The sequence below is a fragment of the Dromiciops gliroides genome, chromosome 3, assembly GCF_019393635.1.
Source record: "Dromiciops gliroides isolate mDroGli1 chromosome 3, mDroGli1.pri, whole genome shotgun sequence".
NCBI lineage: Eukaryota > Metazoa > Chordata > Mammalia > Microbiotheria > Microbiotheriidae > Dromiciops > Dromiciops gliroides.
Window position 1 is genome coordinate 26,464,914 of NC_057863.1, and position 20,740 is coordinate 26,485,653.

The following is a 20,740-nucleotide window of genomic DNA, read 5'->3' on the forward strand; positions in this document are numbered from 1 at the left end:
TCAAGACCTTACATTTAGAGAGTTAATATAAAGTTGGATATGATTGTATAGGCCTACAGTCTTTACTGCTGGTGAAGCAGAGATTGTGTATAGTTGGTGGTCTGGAGTTCTAAGCCTAAATTCGATTGAAAAGCTACACTAAGTCCACCAACAATATAATGAGCCCATGGATATTGGGGGAGGGCAACTGACTGTGTGAGGAGGGGAAAAGCATCCAGATAAAAATAAAAACAGAGCAATTCAAAGTTTCTGTGCCAATCAACAGTAGGATACCGTTAAACCCTGGAGAGAGCACTATTCTTCCATCCTAGGCAAGATAGAAAGGTGCAGTCTTAAAAAGAATTATTTTTTAAAAGTTCTCATAAGGGGCAGCTAGATGGTGCAGTAGATAGAGCACCGGCCCTGGAGTCAGGAGTACCTGAGTTCAAATCTGGCCTCAGACACTCAATACTTAGTAGCTGTGTGATCCTGGGCAAGTCACTTACCCCCAATTACCTCACTAAAAAAAATATAATAATAAAATAAAATAAAATCAGTGCTTTTCAGTATAGTGGAAAATTTATGTCAAAATTTATGCTTAAAATGCTTCTGGGTAGAGGAATTTTAAATAGCCAAAGGTTGAAATTTGCCCATAAATTCATGGTCAAACTCTAATATGTGCATTTTAGTTTGGCCTGTCAAATGGATTGTTTCCTGAAATGAAAGGTAAAATACAAAGAGAAAATGTGAGGAATCAATATCGTCCTCTTGGCATTTGGATTCAGCTATAGAACAGCTTCCTTTGGAGGCTCTCAAGTGAGCTACCAGCCCATTTGCCTTGATCCACAGGAGCAGGAACATTCCTGAAAGGCCATGCCTATTAATTAGGGACCTGGACAGCTCTCTTTCCTGCTTGTGTAATCATTAAATTGATTTCTCCAGTCCATCATATAGCTGTTCCAGCGACGGAAACTTGCTTTCCATTCACGCTCAGCTTCATCAATATTTCCTGTAAAACATGAAATGGGTTGGATTAATCTACATTTGAATTGAGAGTTACACTAATTGAAAAAATAATTTGGATTACAGATGCTATTTTCTCTAGGTACACTGCAGGACAGGTTTTTGTTTTGTTTACTTAGGGTAATTTATTTCTTCTTCCTTTTAAGTTGTCAGTAATTCAACTTTTAAGATGAGCTTTTTGCCTGAGAGCTTCTTTCAAAAGAAATGATCATCTTCAATAAGACAAGTTTTACCTTTTAAAAAATTTAAAGGAAACAAAAAGGGTTGGGTTGGGTTTTTTTTTTGCATTTTTGCTTTAAAAATTAAAGATAGTGTTTAGAAATCAATCTTTCTTTTTTTAAAAAAAGAAATGGCATTATTCCCTTCCCTACTACCTACTCTTTCATTATATTTGGATGCTTTAGGAAAAAAATACATAAATATTGCAACTCTCTTCATTGGGGCAGGTATATAATTATATTCCTATATGATCAATGTACAGATAAAGTTAAAAGGAACAAAACATTTTCAAGGATGGCCCCTTTTCTTATTGGGAGTGCATATTTATATGTCCAGAACCTGAAGTCTAATTAAAATTTTTTATATTGGAACATTGTTAACCATCCAAAGAGATTCCCTGTTAATTGGCCCATGCACATATAAAGATCCATATCAAGTTGATCTTTATATTCTTTCCTCCAGTTCCTCTAGCAAGCATTTAATTACTACCTACTAGGTACAGGACACTATTCTATATGCTGGGGATACAAGGACAAAAGAAAACAGTCCTGGTCCTCAAACCATTTATGGTTTATATTAATGACATTCTATGTTGGGTTTTTGTTCTGTCTCAAGTGATCCAAAATTTATAAAACAAAACTGTGGTTCTGTTTAATGACTCAATCAAGTAAGACGCCATAATAAATCCAGTACCTATAATGCATGCTATTTCTGGTTTTATTCTTATAAATGATTTTATAAATATATTGTTATTAGACATCTGAAACAATTCTTATTTATTGAGTCACTGAAGATATTTGAAGATATTGAAGAATTTGCTGAATTATAGAAGGCTTTGAAGAATTCACATTTCTGGAACCCTGAGTCTGAACGTAATGCATATGTTCATTAACAGTTAGGGTTCCAGAAATGTGAATTCTTCAGTCTTCGATAATTCAACAAATACTTCAATATCTTCAAGTATCTTCAATGAGATTTTAAATATCTCTAACAATATTTCAAATATATTCAATGATATATTTGTAAACACATACCATACACACATACATGCATGTATGCAAGTATTCAAGATGCTCTCTGCTCTCATCCAGGAAGTCTTTCCTTTTGTTTCCCCTACTTTTGTTCATCCATCATTTTATCTATCCAAATATCTATCAAGAGAACCCTTTTTGAAAGCTGATGAAGCCTATGTACCATTTATCATAAGGATGCTTATAGACGGCAAAATAAATTTTGTAGGATTATAATGGAAATCAATTATATTGTAATACAGTGAGCAAAATATTACCAAAATAATTCACAGACCCCAAGTGAAGAACTGTTGCTCTATTCCAATTCTTCCTTAGATGAGGAAACTCCTATCTAGTGAATTTCAATGGCTTGGCAAAAGGCACAAATGTCATAGAAAGTATTCAAGTCCAGGATCTCAGATTCCCTTTCTGGCTAATTTTTTTTTTTTTCCCCTTTGTGATGCTGTAGTATCTAACTTGTTTTTTCATTCATCCTTGAAGATATTGTCCTTACAAAAGATTGTTTAGAGCATCATGATGATGCTTTTGATTCATTTCAAAAGGCATTTTAAAGCACCTACTATGCACCAGGCCCTGTGCTTTATGCTAGTGATAGAAAATGTAGGGGATTCAGGAACAACAACCAACCAGCACAAAAACACCTCATGCAAAAGGTGGCTCTTAATCCAAACCTTAAAGGAAACTTCGGTTTCTGATATATATATATATGTGTGTGTGTGTGTGTGTGTGTGTGTGTGTGTGTGTGTGTGTGTGTGTGTGTGTGTGTGTATATATGTGTGTATATGAATATGAATGTGAATATGTATATGTATATGCATATATGTATATATGTATGGGGAGAGAGAGAGAGAGAGAGAGAGAGAGATATGGATGGTATCAAGTTATCAAGGACCAAACTTGGCAAAATCATCAAGCCAAGAAATGTAATATCATATATAGAAAATGTCAGGCTGTACTATAAAGTATGTGAGCAGAAGTCACGTGAAATCTGTCTGGGAAGACAGGCTTCAGAGAGATAATAAATGCTGTTAAATGCCCAAAGGGTCAGGATTGAATCTCACAGTGAACCATAAAAGCTTCAGGAAGAAGAGAATGACCTTGTCTATCCTATGCTTTAAGAATATGAATTTGGCACCTATTCTGAGAGGAAATTAAAGAGAATAAACTTAGAGTTAGGGAAACCAATTAGCAGGCCATCATAATTGTGCTTGTTACTGTTGTTTGTCCTTCAGTCTTGAAGAGGACCATGACACTGATGTGATGCCGTGACTGGCTGTGAATTGGATTTAAATATAAGGTCACAAACCTCACTCTCTCTTCCAGAGCTATGGGTACAGTGGTAAAATGTAGATCAGATAACTGGACATGGCCCCGGATATTTATTGGGGCTATATTGGGCTTAAGTGAGTTGCCCAGGGTCACACAGCTACTAAGTTTCTGAGGTGAGACTTGAATACAAGCCCTCTCAACTTCAGGGCTATTGCTCTATCCACTGTGCTGCCTAGCAGCCCCAACATAATGGTAAAGATAATAGATGATTGGGGGCAGCTAGGTGGCACAGTGCATAAAGCACGAGCCCTGGATTCAGGAGGACCTGAATTCAAAGCTGGTCTTAGATACTTGACACTTATCAATTTTTTTTTTTTTTTTTAGTGAGGCAATTGGGGTTAAGTGACTTGCCCAGGGTCACACAGCTAGTAAGTGTTAAGTGTCTGAGGCCGGATTTGAACTCAGGTACTCCTGACTCCAAGGCCGGTGCTCTATCCACTGCGCCACCTAGCTGCCCTGATACTTGACACTTATTAGCTGTGTAACCCTGGGCAAGTCATTTAAGCCTCATTGCCCTGGAAAGAAAAAAAACCCAAAACAAAACCAACAAAAATTTAATAGATGATGAGGTCCTTAAATTTCCAAATAAAACCCCATCTCTCAGAACTTTTTCCCAATCCCAATGAATTCTGCTTTCCTTCTTTTAATAATTTCTTATCTAACTAGTATATAGCTTTTTTGTACATAATTGTTGGCTTTGTTTCCCCCTATTTGCTTGTGAGCACCTTGAGGACAAGGACTATGTTTTGCCTCTTTTTGTGCATACTTATGTGTGTGTGTGTGTGCATGTGTGTGTATACAGATGTATGTATTGTAGATATATGCACATATACATGCATATTCATGTACATCTATACAGTATATGAGAGGCAATGTGGTGTAATAGAGAGGCAACTTCAGAAACAGGAAAACTTGGGACACATACTTATTTCGTGATCCTGGGTGAGTCACTTTTAGTATTCTACTCAAATTTGAGACTGCATATTAATGGAATTCAGTAAAGGATTTTTTTTTCTTTTCTAGGAGGAACCTATACCAATACTAATGGAGTTAAAGGTCAAGGCCTTATCAACTTGCCATCTATCTATCTGTCTGTCTAACTATCTAGCTATCTGTCTGTCTCTGTCTATCCATCCATCCATCCATCCACCTATAGATAGAAACTTTCTTGGTTGGTTTGTTGTCCTACATTTTCAAAGAGGACTAAAATGACTTCATTATGTTAGAGTCAAATTACAGTGTGTCTGACTATGACAGAGAAAAATAGATCCAGATATTGATGCTAAGGTTCCTTTTTTTTTTCTTTTTTGGTGAGGCAATTGGGGTTAAGTGTCTTGCTTAGGGTCACACAGCTAGTAATTGTTAAGTGTCTGAGGCCGCATTTGAACTCAGGTCCACCTGACTCCAGGGCTGGTGCTCTATCCACTGGGCCACCTAGCTGCCCCCTAAGGTCACCTTTTTAAAGTGGTCTCTATATAAGATTTATAGGTAGGAAGAGAGAAACACAGACAGAAACACAGAGAGATAGAGACATAGAAACAGAAACAGAGGGACATTGACAGAGATAGAGAGAGCAATATACTAATGTATTAAAATTTCAAATAAATCTTAGCTTATTAAGCACCTAATTGAAATGTGATTGGGCATGAATGAATGTATAAAAGAAATTTTTTTTTAAATCTTCAGTATGTACTATGTATTGTGCTAAGCACTGGGGATACAAATCAGTATCCAAAGTGAGACAGTTACTGTCTTCCAGCACATTACATTCTAGTAGAGGGAAGTAACATATTAAGAGCAGAAGAGATGGGAACTTTGGTTTGGGGAGTCACAGTGATGCTGAAGTTTAAAAATGTGTATAGAAGATAAATGTCACGACTACTGGGAATTCTAAATAACATTCCTGGCACAGTTCTTCATATAGTTATTAATGATCAGTTAGATGTAGCTGGTTATCTCTGTGTCATAAGTATTGAAGTCCCTGAATTACATATCCTAATACTTACTCACTCCGTCCAGTGGGGGAAAAACAAAACAAAACAAAACGTCCTTTTGGACATGGACTGTTTTTAGGGGGAGGGAGGGAAAGGGGAGAAAAATGGAATAAGCAGTTATGTAGTACCTACTATGTGCAAGTCAATATGCTAAATGTTTTAAAAACATTGTCTGATTTGATCCTCACAACATCCCTGTGAGGCATGTTCTGTTATTATCCCTATTTTTCAGTTGAGAAAACCGAGGCAAGCAGAGGATAATTGAATTGCCCAAGGTTTTTCAGCTAGGGTTTGAGGTCACATTTGAACTCAGGTCATCCTGACTACAGACCAAGAGCTCTATTCACTGTGCTATATAGCTACATCTAGCTTTGTCTTTGTATCTCCAGCACTAAGCACAACGTCTTGTTTGTAGTAAGCGCTTAATAAAAAGTGATTTGATTATGTTGAGTGGAATGGAAATGCTCATGAAAAGTATGGACACTTCTAAACATTTTTGCAGGCCTAGACATTCCCCTTCCTCTGCCATCAAATTATAAGGCTAGATTAGAATTACTAAATTTTATATATATGTATATATATATACATATACATATATATATACATACATATACATACACATACATATATATGTATATGTATATGTATATATATATATATACATATATATATATATATATATATATGTATATATATTCCTGCCATATTTGCATACTCCTGAGATTAGTAGTTAAGGATTTTCTTCAAATGTCATTCTTTGGAAAATCTTTTTGATGAATCAGAAATGTCAGAGGGATTTATTTGTTGGTTTGACTGTAATTAAACTATACTCAAATTAGAATAGATTGTTTTAAAGCTGGTATGGTTTAAATTAGAAATCATTTTTATATTTAATAAGGCTTCGATTTTTAGGGTTTTTTTTTTAAACAGAAGTATTCAGTGTTTGTCGAACTGTGTATAAATATTTGAAGGTGTTATATGACAAAGACTTTCAAAAGAAGAAATTAGTTTGTATTTTATTAGGTATTCTGTTCTTTTGGAATGATAAAAAAAAAAGTATATGTTCATCCAGAATGAATAAACATCTGGCTTCCCGTTGCACTTTGACTATCTTACTTGTGATACTTGAGTTTTAAATATCCCTTTAAGCAAAGTCTGAAATTAAAGCCTTGAAGAGAATAAAGTCACTCGCCTCTGTCAAATGAGAGACAATTCAAGGGTTTGGACCATAACTACTATTATTTAGAGAGAAGACACCTGGTTATGAATTATTTTCCTTGACTTGATTATAGTTTAGCAATCCCAGTTGCTAATGCAATGATGCCTGATTAGCAGTTCAGGCAAGTGTTACATTTCCTCCTGGATGGCTCATATTCAGATGTTTATGAGTTCTAGTGCTGTGAAAGTAGGTCTGCCCAAATGTTTTATCAACCTGAGTTCTTCCTTTATCTACAAACCTCCACTCAAGAAGCCATTGATCCTGTACAATGAATTATAAAGCATTGAAATGCTAGCCAATAAAGAAGCCAAAGGAAGAAAACATGCAAGAGGACAATCAGAAGTTTCAAAGTCATAATAAATGACAACAGAAAAATAAGGGAGTGAGTATTGAGGAGTGAATTTCTATTCATCTAAATATAATATAATGTATCACAATAAAACATATTGTATGGATGTGTATATGTGTATATGCTAATATATGTGCTATATATTATATATATGCTCTCTCTGCACATATATAAATATATATGTGACATAACATATACACATATTTACATACACATATCTATCTCTCTATTGATCTTTCTATCTAAACATATCAAGTGATTCAAAGGAGGTGTGGGGTAATAGATAGAGAAACAGGAAAAAAATCTCAATTCCAGTCCTGCTTCTGATATATACAATCAGGATATATACTATATTACTATATACTATCAGGAGTCCCATGCCATGACCACCCCTCTTATTTACTCCTTTTTTTACTCTAAGGAGACTGCCAGATTTCCAGAGCAAAGTCCCAGCAAGCGAGCTGTGTCCTGAGCTTGGTGTAACAACAATCTTTTGAGCTCATCCTCGGGATGAACTCAGTCACAGCAAAATCCCCAAACTGTTTCACAGATACACCAGGTGGTCTCAGCTCAGACAAGTACCTGCAGTACCTATGTTCTGATCATGAAGTCCTGTTAACAATCAAACTTTACTCATAGTTGCTGTTGCCCCTTATTGTCAGGGCTCCAGCTCACTGTATATGTATTGAGTATGTTGAATACATTGAGATTTGCCAAGACTAAAACAGGTCCTAATAGAGGGGGCTCCAGCACACGTAGCTAGTTTCCCTCCTCCAGTGGAATAAAGAAAGATGTTTACTTATGAGCAGTTATTTCTTTGGTGTTTATATATATATATATATATATATATATATATATATATATATATAGAGAGAGAGAGAGAGAGAGAGAGAGAGAGAGAGAGAGACAGTGAGAAAAATTTTATTTTTCAGAATTAACTATGGTTGTGGTTACCTGTGTGAGCTCTTTGGTATTTTTAGCTTTAACCATAGTTTCAAAACTTTTGTGATTCTGGTCATTTGCTTTTAGGGTTGACAATGCTTAACGATGTAACTCTAAGTTACTTAAAATGTATTGCTATAAGGCAACATTCTAAGACCAAACATTGCAGAAAAGAAGAGAATTTGCTTTGGTAGAGGTAGTTTCATTTTGTTTTGTCCAAAAATACCTTAAAGATATATCTCATGAAATATGTCAGAGGTGTAAAGCACGTGGCCCAATGGCCTGCAAAATCCCTGAGTGGCCCAGAACTAGATTAAAATGAAATTAGGAAATATTTAAATAAAAAAATAAAATCTGATACAACATAGATTGTATTAACATGTAGTTTTCCAATCTAATATGAGGGTGGAGGTTATTACCTCAAATTAGTAACTCAGGTTCTATTTGAGTTTGACACCACTAATCTAGGGCAGATATGTTTAACTTTTTCCTTAGAAGCAGTTTTTGATTGAAGAAAGTGTAGAGAGATTATTCAGTTATTGCAGTCCTAAGAGAGGTTAAAGGGGTGGTTCCAGTAGAGACAGAGGATGATAATCATATGCTTTGCCTCATAGTTTTGCCCTCACTGGCTGTGACCATTACAATGAATTCCCCTTGGATTTTTCAATGTTTTCTTTTTTTTTTTTTTTTTTTTGGTGGGGCAATGAGGGTTAAGTGACTTGCACAGAGTCACACAGCTAGTAAGTGTCAAGTGTTTGAGGCCAGATTTGAACTCAGGTCCTCCTGGATCCAGGGCCTTTGCTCTATCCATTGGGCCACCTAGCTACTGCCAGATCTTTCCTATTTTTAAGAAGGTTTGGGGATAGGGGTATGGGGAAGTGATAACTGTATTATTTAGAAATGTTTGTTTTAATGTCCTCGTATGAGTTGTTAATGTTATATAATAATAATGTTAAAAATTGCTAATGTTGAAAATGCTAAACCATAGGTGTACTTTCCCCATATAAGAATTACAACAGATCATAATTCAGGCCAATTGACTCAGAAATGTGAATCCCCAGAAGTATTTATCACATTCTTTCAAAGAACTCAACATCTTGCTTGAAGAGTCACAGAAAAGAGGAGTATTACTCCAGCCCATTAACCATATTCTCTGGTAGGAGGCATGGCATGAATGCTGTGCACAGATAATTGTTACTTTGCATTGGCAAAAATGTAATCATAGCGCCATGTCTTCTGGTCACTGGAACAATTTCCCAAGCATACATACCGGAAGGAATTGAAATCATCAGCTGAAAGAGGCTTAAAATTGAATATTGGGAAGATTTGCCTTTTTTTCTGATATTTCTTCATCTTCTATTACCTGGTCCTATTTGATCAGGTTAGTTGCCATCCTGAAAAGGTCCCCATCTTATAAGTAAATCAGTTTCAGCACCTAACTCATGGCTGTTAAGAAGATTCAAGGAGATGAAATGAGATAATATCTCTGAAGTACTTTGCTCCATGTCTGGTATGTAGTTTGTGCTGTATAAATGCTTATTTTTACCCACCCTACTTCCCCTTCCTTTATTGCATGCAAAGTCATCTGGAGAAATTGAAATTCCAACTATTTTTCTGATCTTTCTTTTCTGTACTCTAAGAGATGTTAAAGGATCAGGACCTTTTTATTTTTACCACTTCACTGTCTTTTATGCTAAACACTCCATAGGAAAAGCTCTCTAAAGATCATTGCTGATTTCTCAATTGGCAGATCCAACTATCTTTTTTTCAGGCTCCATCTCTCATAGCTCTAATGATTCCCTGTCTTTATCTTTAACCCAAACCTCTGTTCCTGATTCCAATCCCATGTCCTCTCTTCAGTCCCTCACTTCAGATACTTTCCTCTACACAAAAACATCAGAGAATACAAACTACTCAGTATATCCCAAACCATATACATTGGTTTCCCCCCGAAAAAAAAGTCCCTGCTGCCACTCTATACCTCCCTAATTTTTTTGATCTCTATCAATTGTTTGGGATCAAAATTTATATTCATTCTTGGATGAAGTACTTGAATAAAGAAGTAGAACTAGAGTCAGGGAGATGGGTTGGAATCCTATCTTCTACACAAATTTAGCAGTGGGACCCTGGGCTAGTCACCGAACTATTCTGCGTTTCAATTTCCTCATTTCTAAAATGGTGATGATAATGACTGTGGTACCTGCTTTACAGAACTCTAATAAGAATAAGGCTAAATTGAAGTAACATCTATAAAGCACTTTGCTAGCCAGAAAATTCTTTATAAAATACTAGACATATCTGCTGATGCTTGCCTCATTGCTAGGAAAGGGGATAAAAGGGGAAGTAATGGGCATATAATGAGTGCTACATATCCACTAGCCCGTTGATCAAAAGTAAAAACAAAGGTCAGAGAGCAGTTATGGCATATAAGAAGGAGAGGAAAATATTAGATGAGAATCCTGAGAGTGTTCCTAAAGGACTCAGATTTTTATATTTGGAATCAGATTCCCACAGTGTGAATCAAATTCCTTTACTGGAAATCAACCAATGATCAGGATTTGGGAATAAAGGCTTTGGTGGATAATGATTAGAAAATGATTCTGTCAATGAATATGATTCCATTATATCAAAAAAATAATAGTTTAAAAATGTGTTTTTTATCAAGTGTCAAATACTTCAACTATTTACAAAAATTATAAACATACACACCAGACAATTTATACATAATAGTCATTTAATTAATTTTTTTTTACATTAACATCTCTTTCAGGAAGAAAAAAAATTGGGTAAACTTTTTTGAATGGATTGGTGATCAAAAAATATATTAAGGTTGAATTAAGTGAAGTTTAAATAATATAAGCTTATCTAATCAAAACAAATTCTGTCATCCCTTGACAGCTGGATGCATATAATTGAGTTTTAAACTGCAGAAATATCTCAGATGGATGAATAAATCACTTCCTGACTCTAAAGTTTCTTAAACATTGAAAGGAGATTCTATTTCAGAATAGATTGGATAGTTGAGAAAGTTGAGACACATAGTACCTTTAACCATTTGGCTTGTAGATCATCTTTCTTTCCTTTGACAGATGTGAATCTAAGAGTATTAATATCTATTTACAGCTGACTCAATTATCCAACAGTAGATTTATTGGCTTTCTAGATTATCTCTGGTGATTTGGAGCTTCTAGCTTGCCATTTTACTAGGACCAGTGGAACCAGCAACATAAGCTTTGAAAGGGGGTCATTGGGGGCAGCTAGGTGGCACAGTGTATAAAGCACTGGCCCTAGATTCAGGAGGACCTGAGTTCAAATCTGACCTCAGAGACTCGACATTGATTAGCTGTGTGACCCTAGACAAGTCACTTAACCTTCACTGCCCCACCAAAAAAAAAAAAAAAAGACAGCAACAAAATAGGGGTCATTTAGGCCAAAGAGGTGTCAAATTTATATTTGACTATTGTAAAGGGCTAAAATTCTAGCTATACTGTCTGAAATATCTAATGAGTGGTCACCAATAAATTATAAGCTTTAACAAGAGTTAGACTTTTAAGTATTTATTAAGGAGAATAAGAATTTGGTAGAGAGAAAGGCCTAGATTTATCTATCTGTTAAAGGGAGAGAACATTGCTAGCTCTGCTCTCCGCCAGAGTCCACATGAAAGAGAGTGAGTCAGCGCGCCAGCCTCCCCTTTCCTCCTCCCACAAGCCTATGTCACTTCCTGACACCAAAGCAAGCTGCATGGTCCTGCCCTCAGAGGCCCTCTCCTCATGGCCGAGCTTTTCTAGAGTAAGTCTCCAGCAGGTGGCGTCATTCCAATTGTTACATTATCTTATTGAGATAATTTTATATTCCTACTGTGTGATCATAGATAAAGATATGGAAGGGACCTGAAAAGTCCACTACTTCCACCCCCTCATCCTTTAGCTTAGGAACCTGAATCCTAGAGAGCTAAAGTGATATGGCCAAGTCAGGGTCAGGCATTGAATCCAATATCCTCTGGTTTCCAAACACACCTTCCTCTCCTGTTATGCTATGCATTACCCAACCAAACCACAATTTATACCACTGATACGTAAGAGCAATTGATGCCAATTCACACGGGGCTAGGCAGATGGAGGGCTCATGAGTTATAGGGCCTAAAGTGTTTGAGAATGAAGTAAAGGATAAGTGCAGAGATAGAAGAGACATGAAAGTCTCCAGAAAATCCTGAATTTATCTATTTCAGATAAATCACCACTCTTTCAACCCTCAAATCCTCTTCCCTCTAGAAGTAATAAAAATTTAGAATTGGAAGAAAAAATAGAAGGTCCCTAATCCTTTCCATCAAATTCACAAAAACCTTTTACAAAATTCTCAGAGTCACAGAATCTCAAAACCACAGGGTTTGAAGGGAACTCAGAGGCCATATAAACCTGACCAAAACTCTATTGTACAAATAAATACACATGCACACTCATGCACATATGCATGTACCTTTTTTATTAAAATAATTTTCTCATACTGTGGGAGAGGTGGTAGTAACCTACTTGTTTACCTGCTATAAACCTCTTGTTTACTGTTCAGTTGTTGTAACTTTTACAGGATAAAGATTAAATTAAAAAAATATGGTATAAATGTCTGTGTATCTCTGAGACTCCATATATTTTGAAGACATAGTATACAAATGCACCTTTACTTTTCAACTTTACTACCTTTTTGTGACAGCTGAAAGACATGGCCCTTGACAGAAATGTTTTATACTAAATTAGATGAATTGCATTATTTTTTGTTTCCTAACTATCCCAAGTAAGTGAAGAAAAATCAATATTTTTATTATATAAAGGCATATATTTACTAAGATTTCATAAAAGATAATTATATATCTAAGAAAGGGGAGTATTTTTATGTTATAATTAACTACCTGGCATTCATTTACATTTATTCTCTCTATATTTGTTTAAAGATATACATGAACTCATTATCATCTCCTGATGGATTGTAAGCACCTTAGGAGTAAAGACTTTTTTCATTCATTGTATTTGTGTTTCCAGCATGTAGCACAATGTCTGGAACATAGTAGGCATTTAATAAAATACTTGTTGATTGATTGATATATTTCTGTCTACATATCTGTCTGTACATATCATCTATTAATCACTATCTCTCTATCACGTGTCTATCTTTGCATCTTTCTAATAGAAAGTTTGATTCAGAATAAGTGGTTAGTGATGCAATAAATGTCTCTACATCTCTTGGCAAGTCCAATGCGTTGTCTCATTGTCATTCACGCCCAGAGGACACACCAGGCAGGCGTGTTCTGCCAAGAGATGCGGCAGCCCGTCTATTGATATCTATTATGTCACAGAACATTTGGTAACACTCAGTACACTTGTATATCAGAGACATTGCCCCAACAGATGGAGTACACAAATATAATTTTCATGAGTAATGCATGATGATCAAAAAGCATATTAAACAATAGCAGGTTGTTCTGAAATGTCCACATTTTGCCTGAGACTGACCCAAATTTATTTATTTTTTTAAAAATAATCTGCGACGTTTGTGAAATCATCCACAGAGTCAGGACGTGACAATAGATCGTGAGAAAAAGGATGATGAAAACAAAGGTTGAAATTGAGGGAGCACTTGATTATAGGAAAGAAATAGATTCTGGCAATGTCATTTGTTTTTTTGTGGGAATGTTCATGAGAGGAGACTCGCATGGTGCAAACAGTTGGGTGATTTTAAAATCAGATGATCATCTTAATGGAAAACTCATAATTCTCAAAGAATAGCAAAGCAAAATTTTATTAGTTTGATAATGAAAATAGAATGGGGGAAGCACTTTCTCATTGATGATAGACATGTACCCAACAAGAAAAACAACAAGAAAAACCGACAACGAAACAAAAAGTCCTGTTGTATTAATCACCATGATATTGGGTTCGTTACTTAATTAAACACTAGATATTTCACAAGGTAGGAAAAAAGCCCTCCACTAAAAACTCCTTGTGATCTCTTCTTGCGTCATGAGGTGCTACTGTGTTCCCCAAAGCTAAGACTGTGAAGATTACATCTCAGTATACATGTGGCAAAAGGCATACCATAAAAGGATGAAACAAATAGATCTGAAATTAAATTGATAGTCCATTAATCTTGAACCCCTCATTTATTCCCTGGTAGGTTAACTGAATTTCTTAAGGGGAAACTAGAAGCTTCTATCAAACTGGAAGGGTTTTGAGTACAGGCCTGGAGCTAAAATGAATATCTTTTTTGTTTTAGGACCAGACTAGGAAATTTTAAGAGGTTCGAAAACAGGCTAATAGCAATATGACACTTATTTTTTGGACACAGAATGTTTTAGACTCCTTGAGTGATCAGAACTGGTAGAGGGAAAACCAACACTAGGAAAATCACACATACTTGAAGTATTCATGTATGTGTTGATAGATTTAATGTATTTTTTTTTTGGTGAAGCAATTGGAGTTAAGTGACTTACCCAGGGTCACACAGCTAGTAAGTGTCAAGGGTCTGAGGCCAGATTTGAACTCAGGTCCTCCTGAATCCAGGGCCAGTGCTCTATCATCCACTGTGTCACCTAGCTGCCCTACAATGTATCTTTACTATAAAAGAAATCTGTGGATTCATTTATATCTTGGGACTCACATTCCAGGATTTCAGGAAGGTCATATAGCATTTCTCATTAGATTTTTATGGAGGCTAGATTTGTAAAATTCTGGAAGAACAATGCTATGTGCAACAGCATGGCCATTAAAATCAATTCTGAAAATAAAGTCACATAAAAATGTATATTACAATTGAATATCACATAACCCAATGGTTGTTTTAGTAATATATTTCATGAATTGAAAATAAAATATTCTATTAGTAGCAAGAAGTTGAATTTAATCATACATTTATTAGCAACTAAACATGATTTCTCACCTGACAATTCCAAGACTTTGGGAAAAAACGTTTTCCAGAATCGGCATTGCTGGGCACGCAATTTTGCATGTGTTTTTGGTGATTCCGTGTTTAGGGTAACATATTTTTGTTCTGTGCTATCAAAGACTGGCCATCTAGTTCCATTGTTCTGAGTCCCATTTGGATTTCTAAATAATAAAAGAGATATAATTGTTTTAACAAAAAATATTTTTAGCAAGAACAATACCATTTCTATAACACATCAGAAAAAATAGTTGCAAGGGAAAATATATTATTTTAGTTCTTTTGTCTACATTCTCCAACAAAGAATTTCACAGATGCTTTTACTCAATGAACATGGTGGGTCAGCTTGGGACATTAGCAATGTAATCTTAGTGGACTGCCATTCAAGTTATTCAGAAAATGTCAAATAAAATATCAACCATAGTTTAACTAAAATCTTTTATTTTTCTAATTTTTTTCATTTCTATCTCTGTCAATATCTCTGTTTATTACCTAGCTATCATTTATCTAATCTAATCTAATTTACATATAAAATATGCATGAATCTTCCTTTCCATCCAACCATCTATCTCCTCCTCCTCTTGCTCCCCCTTCTCTTCCCATTCCTCTTCTTCTTCTTCCATCATCATTATCATCCATCTACTTGTAGCTCTGTATGTGAAAATCACTGAATCAAATTATTCAGTAGCATCTCTCCTCCCACAACTATTAACCATTAGTGTGATATTCATTTACTTCCACAATTTGACTTGGTACTACTTTTGTAGGTTCATCTCTTTCTACTCTCCTTCATTAACTCAATGTGACCCCCCACACACACTATGCAGCTTATCCTATTCTTGCCCTGATTTTTCCTCTTTCTAGACCTTTATACATGACAAGTTTGATGGTAAGAATGAGCTTCTCATCTATTCTGCCTCTCATCCCTGACTCTTGAAATCCTTTTCTCCTTGATGTCTCAGATCACCTACCAACTTTTCCATAAATCTTTTCTTATTTCCTTTACTTCCACCTCCTGCATCTCTACAAGAGCCCCAATCCAAAATTGAAGTCATCTCTTCATCCTTCTCTTAAAACTTTCTCTTTTTTCTTTGCACATCCCATAATTCAATTCATATGATGGTTATTTAAGAGACAGCATGGCATTATATATTGCTAAGTAGGCTAAAAACCAAGAAGACCTGGGATACAGTCCTTCCCCTCTCATGTACTTGATTTTATATGCCTAGATATGTCTTTTAACCTCCCAATAATCTAAGACTCTATGTTATAAAGTACTGTACTGCATAGAGTTTTCTAACCTGGTTTTCAAAATTCAGTGTTTTCAGCATTCCAACTATAGGAACAGTACAAACGCTCATAATATTCATAACTGTTCTGGTACAATGTAGATAAAAATCACCATGGACTATTTAAAAAAAAACCAACAACTTGGATTTCAACCCTTTAAACATAAACACTTTTAAATTCATTGACTGGCTGATCTCAGGCAAATTGTTTCATATATTTGGGTCTCAGTTAACTTATCTGGAAATTAAGACATTAGAATAGAAAACATTTAGGGTCCCTTATTTTTTTGAAGATTTAGGGTCCTTTCTTGTTCTAAAATTTGGCTCCACTGACAATCCGTAAATCTTTATGAAGTACCTACTATGTGCTGGAATCATCATCACTGCCATCATCCCCTTCCTCATCCTCATCATCATAACCAGGTTATTGTGAGTCTACAATGAGGTTTTATTGGTTCCATGAATATTAAATAGGATAATAAAGATTTAGAAATTTTAAAATGGAAAAGTCCTGAACCAGAGATTTTGCTGTCATAGAGAAATCCTGGAGAGGAAATTCCCTCGACCAGTGCAGTTGAGTATCTCCTCTGTACAGCAAGGGTTCTTAATTCTAATTTTTTATGTGCCATGGACACCTTTGGCAGACTGTGATAACTATGGACCTCTATTCAGAATGATACATTTAAATGTATAAAATTAAATTTGTAGGATTATAAAGAAAACTAATTATATTTGAATTCATTTGTATTTTTAGAAATATTTTAAAATATTAAAAAAATTGTGAAAAATATGATTTTAAAAAATCAAACTCATGGATTATAGATTTAGAACATCTATCTTAAAGACCTGCCCAGAACAGTGAGAGGTAAAGGGATTTATTCAGGCTCAGTTAGCTGGTAAAAGAGGTGCAACATGAACTCAGGTCTCCCTGGCTATGAGGTCAGCTGTTAATCTACTTTAACCTGTTCACTCTAGATTACAATAAACTTTAGATAGCTAAAGATATGACATTTTCCCCCACATAGTCCATAGCAACAACAATGTTATTGAGAGCCTGCTTTGTGCTATCCTCTGAATTAGGTGTTAGAGAGAGCAAAAAACAAAAACAGAAACCCAAAACAAAACAAAAAGTATTTTCTGTCTTCAATTCATCTGTAATCTTGCTAGTGTGTAATTTAAAATTCTAAATGTGGGTTCTAATCTGTTCCCCCAGTTTTGGGGGAAACTGACTCAAATCACTGATAAAATGAGTTTAGGTTTTTAAGGGTTTATTGAAAGATAGAAAGAGAAAGACTGAGAACAGAATTCCTACATCCTGGCAATCCTATCGTTCCTCAATTCCCCTGTGAAGTCCTCTGGGGTCTCTCTCCCCTCCAACACAGTGAAGTCAGGAACCTAAAAAGACTGAGCTCCCTGGCAGGCTCTCCTTCCCCCTTCCTGCCCCCTTCCAGAAATGGGAGGTTCTTCAAGCTGGTTGGTTGACTGGACCGGAAGTTCAAAGTTTTTTAGCTTCTGAGGACCATGCTTTCTTAAGTACTCTCAAGTACCATCCAGATGTGCTTAGAATCTAGTCAACTACTAATGCAGTCAAATCAGCCAGTAATCCACTCAGGTGGGCTCCTGAGTATCTGCCAAATCTCATCTATCACATTCCATTATCTTGACACTAGTTAGATAGGCGTCTTTACTATATAAAGTAATGTGTGGTGAATGCCAAAAAAGTTGAATACAACGTGTATTGAATTTGGGGAGGATCTGATGCCAAGTAGATTGTATGCCCTTTGAGTATAGAGGTCAGTTTTTCCTAGTTTTTCCTTATGATTTTTAGACATCTAATAAATCTATAGCAATTAAATACAAAAAAAAATTAATGTATTGATTTTACCTGTTTAGTGAAATAAATAGAGAAAAATCTGGCAACAGTTTGAGAGATGGATCAACCAACAATGTCAATGTTGCAACAAAGACCCAAACAACAAAAAGAACTGTGTCCAACTTAACCTCCTTCTTACCTGAATAGAAGCTTTATTCGAGAACACACACATCAGCAAATAATTTAAAAAAAAAAAACCTCCCATGTGTAGTATATACTGTGATAAACACAAACTTTAGGTAGAGGCAGTCTGACAAAGTAAAGAAAATATTACATTTAGATTTAGAGAGAACTGGATCACAGTTTTCTTTCAGAAATTCATTTAAGTTCTCTGAATTTCTGTTCCCTCATCTTTAAATGGGAACATTAATAGTCCCCCTCAGAGGATTGTCATGAGAATCCAATGGGATACATAAAAGTATTATCCAAATATAAAAATTATTATCAATTTTTTACTATTAGATATATGGTATCTCCTGCCCTCAAGGAGCTTCCCCTTGGTGGTTCTGTTTATAATGATATCCTTCCCCCTTCTTTAATTGGATTTCTTCTAGTAGATTATAAGTTATTGGGCAGGGCTGATATGAATGTATGTATTATGCATGTGCATGGAAGACTCATATATATGTATATAGATATACATGCATATAAAAAGTTATACTATTTGGTGGGGGAGCATCGATAAGGTATCTGCTGAGAGTACCTCGGCAGAGAAGATAGTATGAAGAAAACAACAATTTTAAATATTTGGAGCTAGAAGGAATTTGGATGTCAATTAACTTGGTCTCCTTATTTTACAAGGAAGGAAGGGGCTAAGTAATCAAAGAGGTAATAAGTGACAGGTCTGGGATTCAAACTCAGACCCTTTGATTCTGATCGTCCTTAGCTCATACCAGCCAGTATCTAACCCTAAATGCACGCGGCCTGATTCTCTCAATACAGAATTTTGTTACCAATCTTGAAAACCAGTCAGTTTGAGTTTCCACTTAGTGTGCAGTGTTTTCATACTCAAATTCAGGAGACTCAAGAGAGAAATAGCCCCTTGAAGGCCTAGTTGCCTTATCATTGGAATGAACTAATTTAGTAGAAATTAACTAGTTCTAATGGCAGAATGTTCCAGGAAACACAATATCATTCCAGGATAGAAACCTTATTCTTTAGGGTATGACCTGATGACTAGATGAGGTCAGAAAGAAAGTTCCTCTTACCTGTCACAGATGACACCCTTGTCTAGGTGAATTATATCCTCTTGTGCTTTCCTTTATAAAGGCTCAGAAACCATTGAGTGCAGCTGCTGGAAGCTGAGTATTAAGCTGGAAGAACCGTGGATCAGATACACTACAATAATTCTTATTTTCCTAAATTGCCTACTTTCATCCTAATTCCTCTCTAATTAACGTATGGCACTACTTTCCCATAACATTTGTTCATGGCTTCTGATAATGGTAACTTAAGCAGAGTTGACTTGTGCTTCAGTTTAAGATCGGAGTGCTAATGGTGCTGTCAGTTTTCATTTCAGAAATGTTGGGCTATGCAATAACTCATGACATTCCAAATTGTGGCCCTGAGATAAGAGAATACCTCTTTCTATAGAAGCAAATATAGTTTTCTAATAAAAGGGGGGAGAGATTGAAGACAAATTCAGAGTGATTCAGTATTTTGATTGACAATTTAAAGAAGCCTCCAGAGAATTGAATAGCATACCCAGGAAAAAAAAAATACTCTCCTTATGAGAATCAATTAAAACTTATTGGCATATAATTCAGTCCCCAGATAGCTAATCCTAAAAGCCTGCTTGTATTCTTAGAAATATATTGAGAAAAGCTTACACTCGCTGAAATATTTTATTTTCCTGAATTATTTGCTGTTCTTGTTATCGGATGTGACTTCAGAAAGATAATCCTTGAAACACTCTGTTTTGACCACTGAGTTCGATTTTCAACTCCATGGGATTCTAAAGAAACTAGAAGCTAGAACATTCAAACGTTGTTTTTAGACGGTTCTGAAAACTTTTGGGATACAACCAATCTAAATGCAATCTCACCAAAATGGGCATTTTCATATATGTGTTTTAGAAAATCACCCCCTCATTATGGTAGTCTTGCTATCACACTTTCTTGTAAAATGAAGAAAAACTTTTCTTGTGTTTGGCAATGAGGATCATCCTGAAGTTAAGGAAACAGGGCCTTTCATTTTATGCATCAAAAACTAAGTTGGTGTCAAATCTTGGGAATGTGGCCAGCAAATCCTGATTTGACACAAAAGTTCCTAGGCTTGAGTGTTGGGGGTTTATCCCTTCTAGGGCATCATGGGAATTCCTGGCTAGGCTTAAAAATATTCAATTTGTCTCAAAATTGGGACAGGGGAAAGGATATAGATAATTTTGAAGTAGCAGTCAGGCTATAAATATTCCATGGTAATTTACCTCATTTTTTAGAACCTCTGTGGTTTTATTTGTAATATGGGATAATTCCCCTTAAAATTCTTAATTTTGTTCAGTTTTTATCAAATTTAAATTAGACAATGAAAAAGTGGTACACATTGAGCTTTAATATCCTTTTTA

The 20,740-nt window shown here is 35.5% G+C and overlaps 1 protein-coding gene across 2 annotated transcripts in view; it reads right to left on the reverse strand.

The window, feature by feature from the left end:
• Positions 1–466: 466 nt before the first annotated feature.
• Positions 467–20,740, reverse strand: part of BCHE (butyrylcholinesterase) — a 93,611-nt gene continuing 73,337 nt past the window's right edge. For both annotated transcript variants that reach the window (XM_043990979.1, XM_043990980.1), the window contains exons 3-4: positions 15,013–15,179; positions 467–988 (exon numbers count right to left, since the gene is read on the reverse strand). In XM_043990979.1, coding sequence (XP_043846914.1) covers positions 864–988; positions 15,013–15,179 — 292 coding nt within the window. In that variant the 3' untranslated portion in view covers positions 467–863. The remainder of the gene's footprint in view (positions 989–15,012; positions 15,180–20,740) is intronic.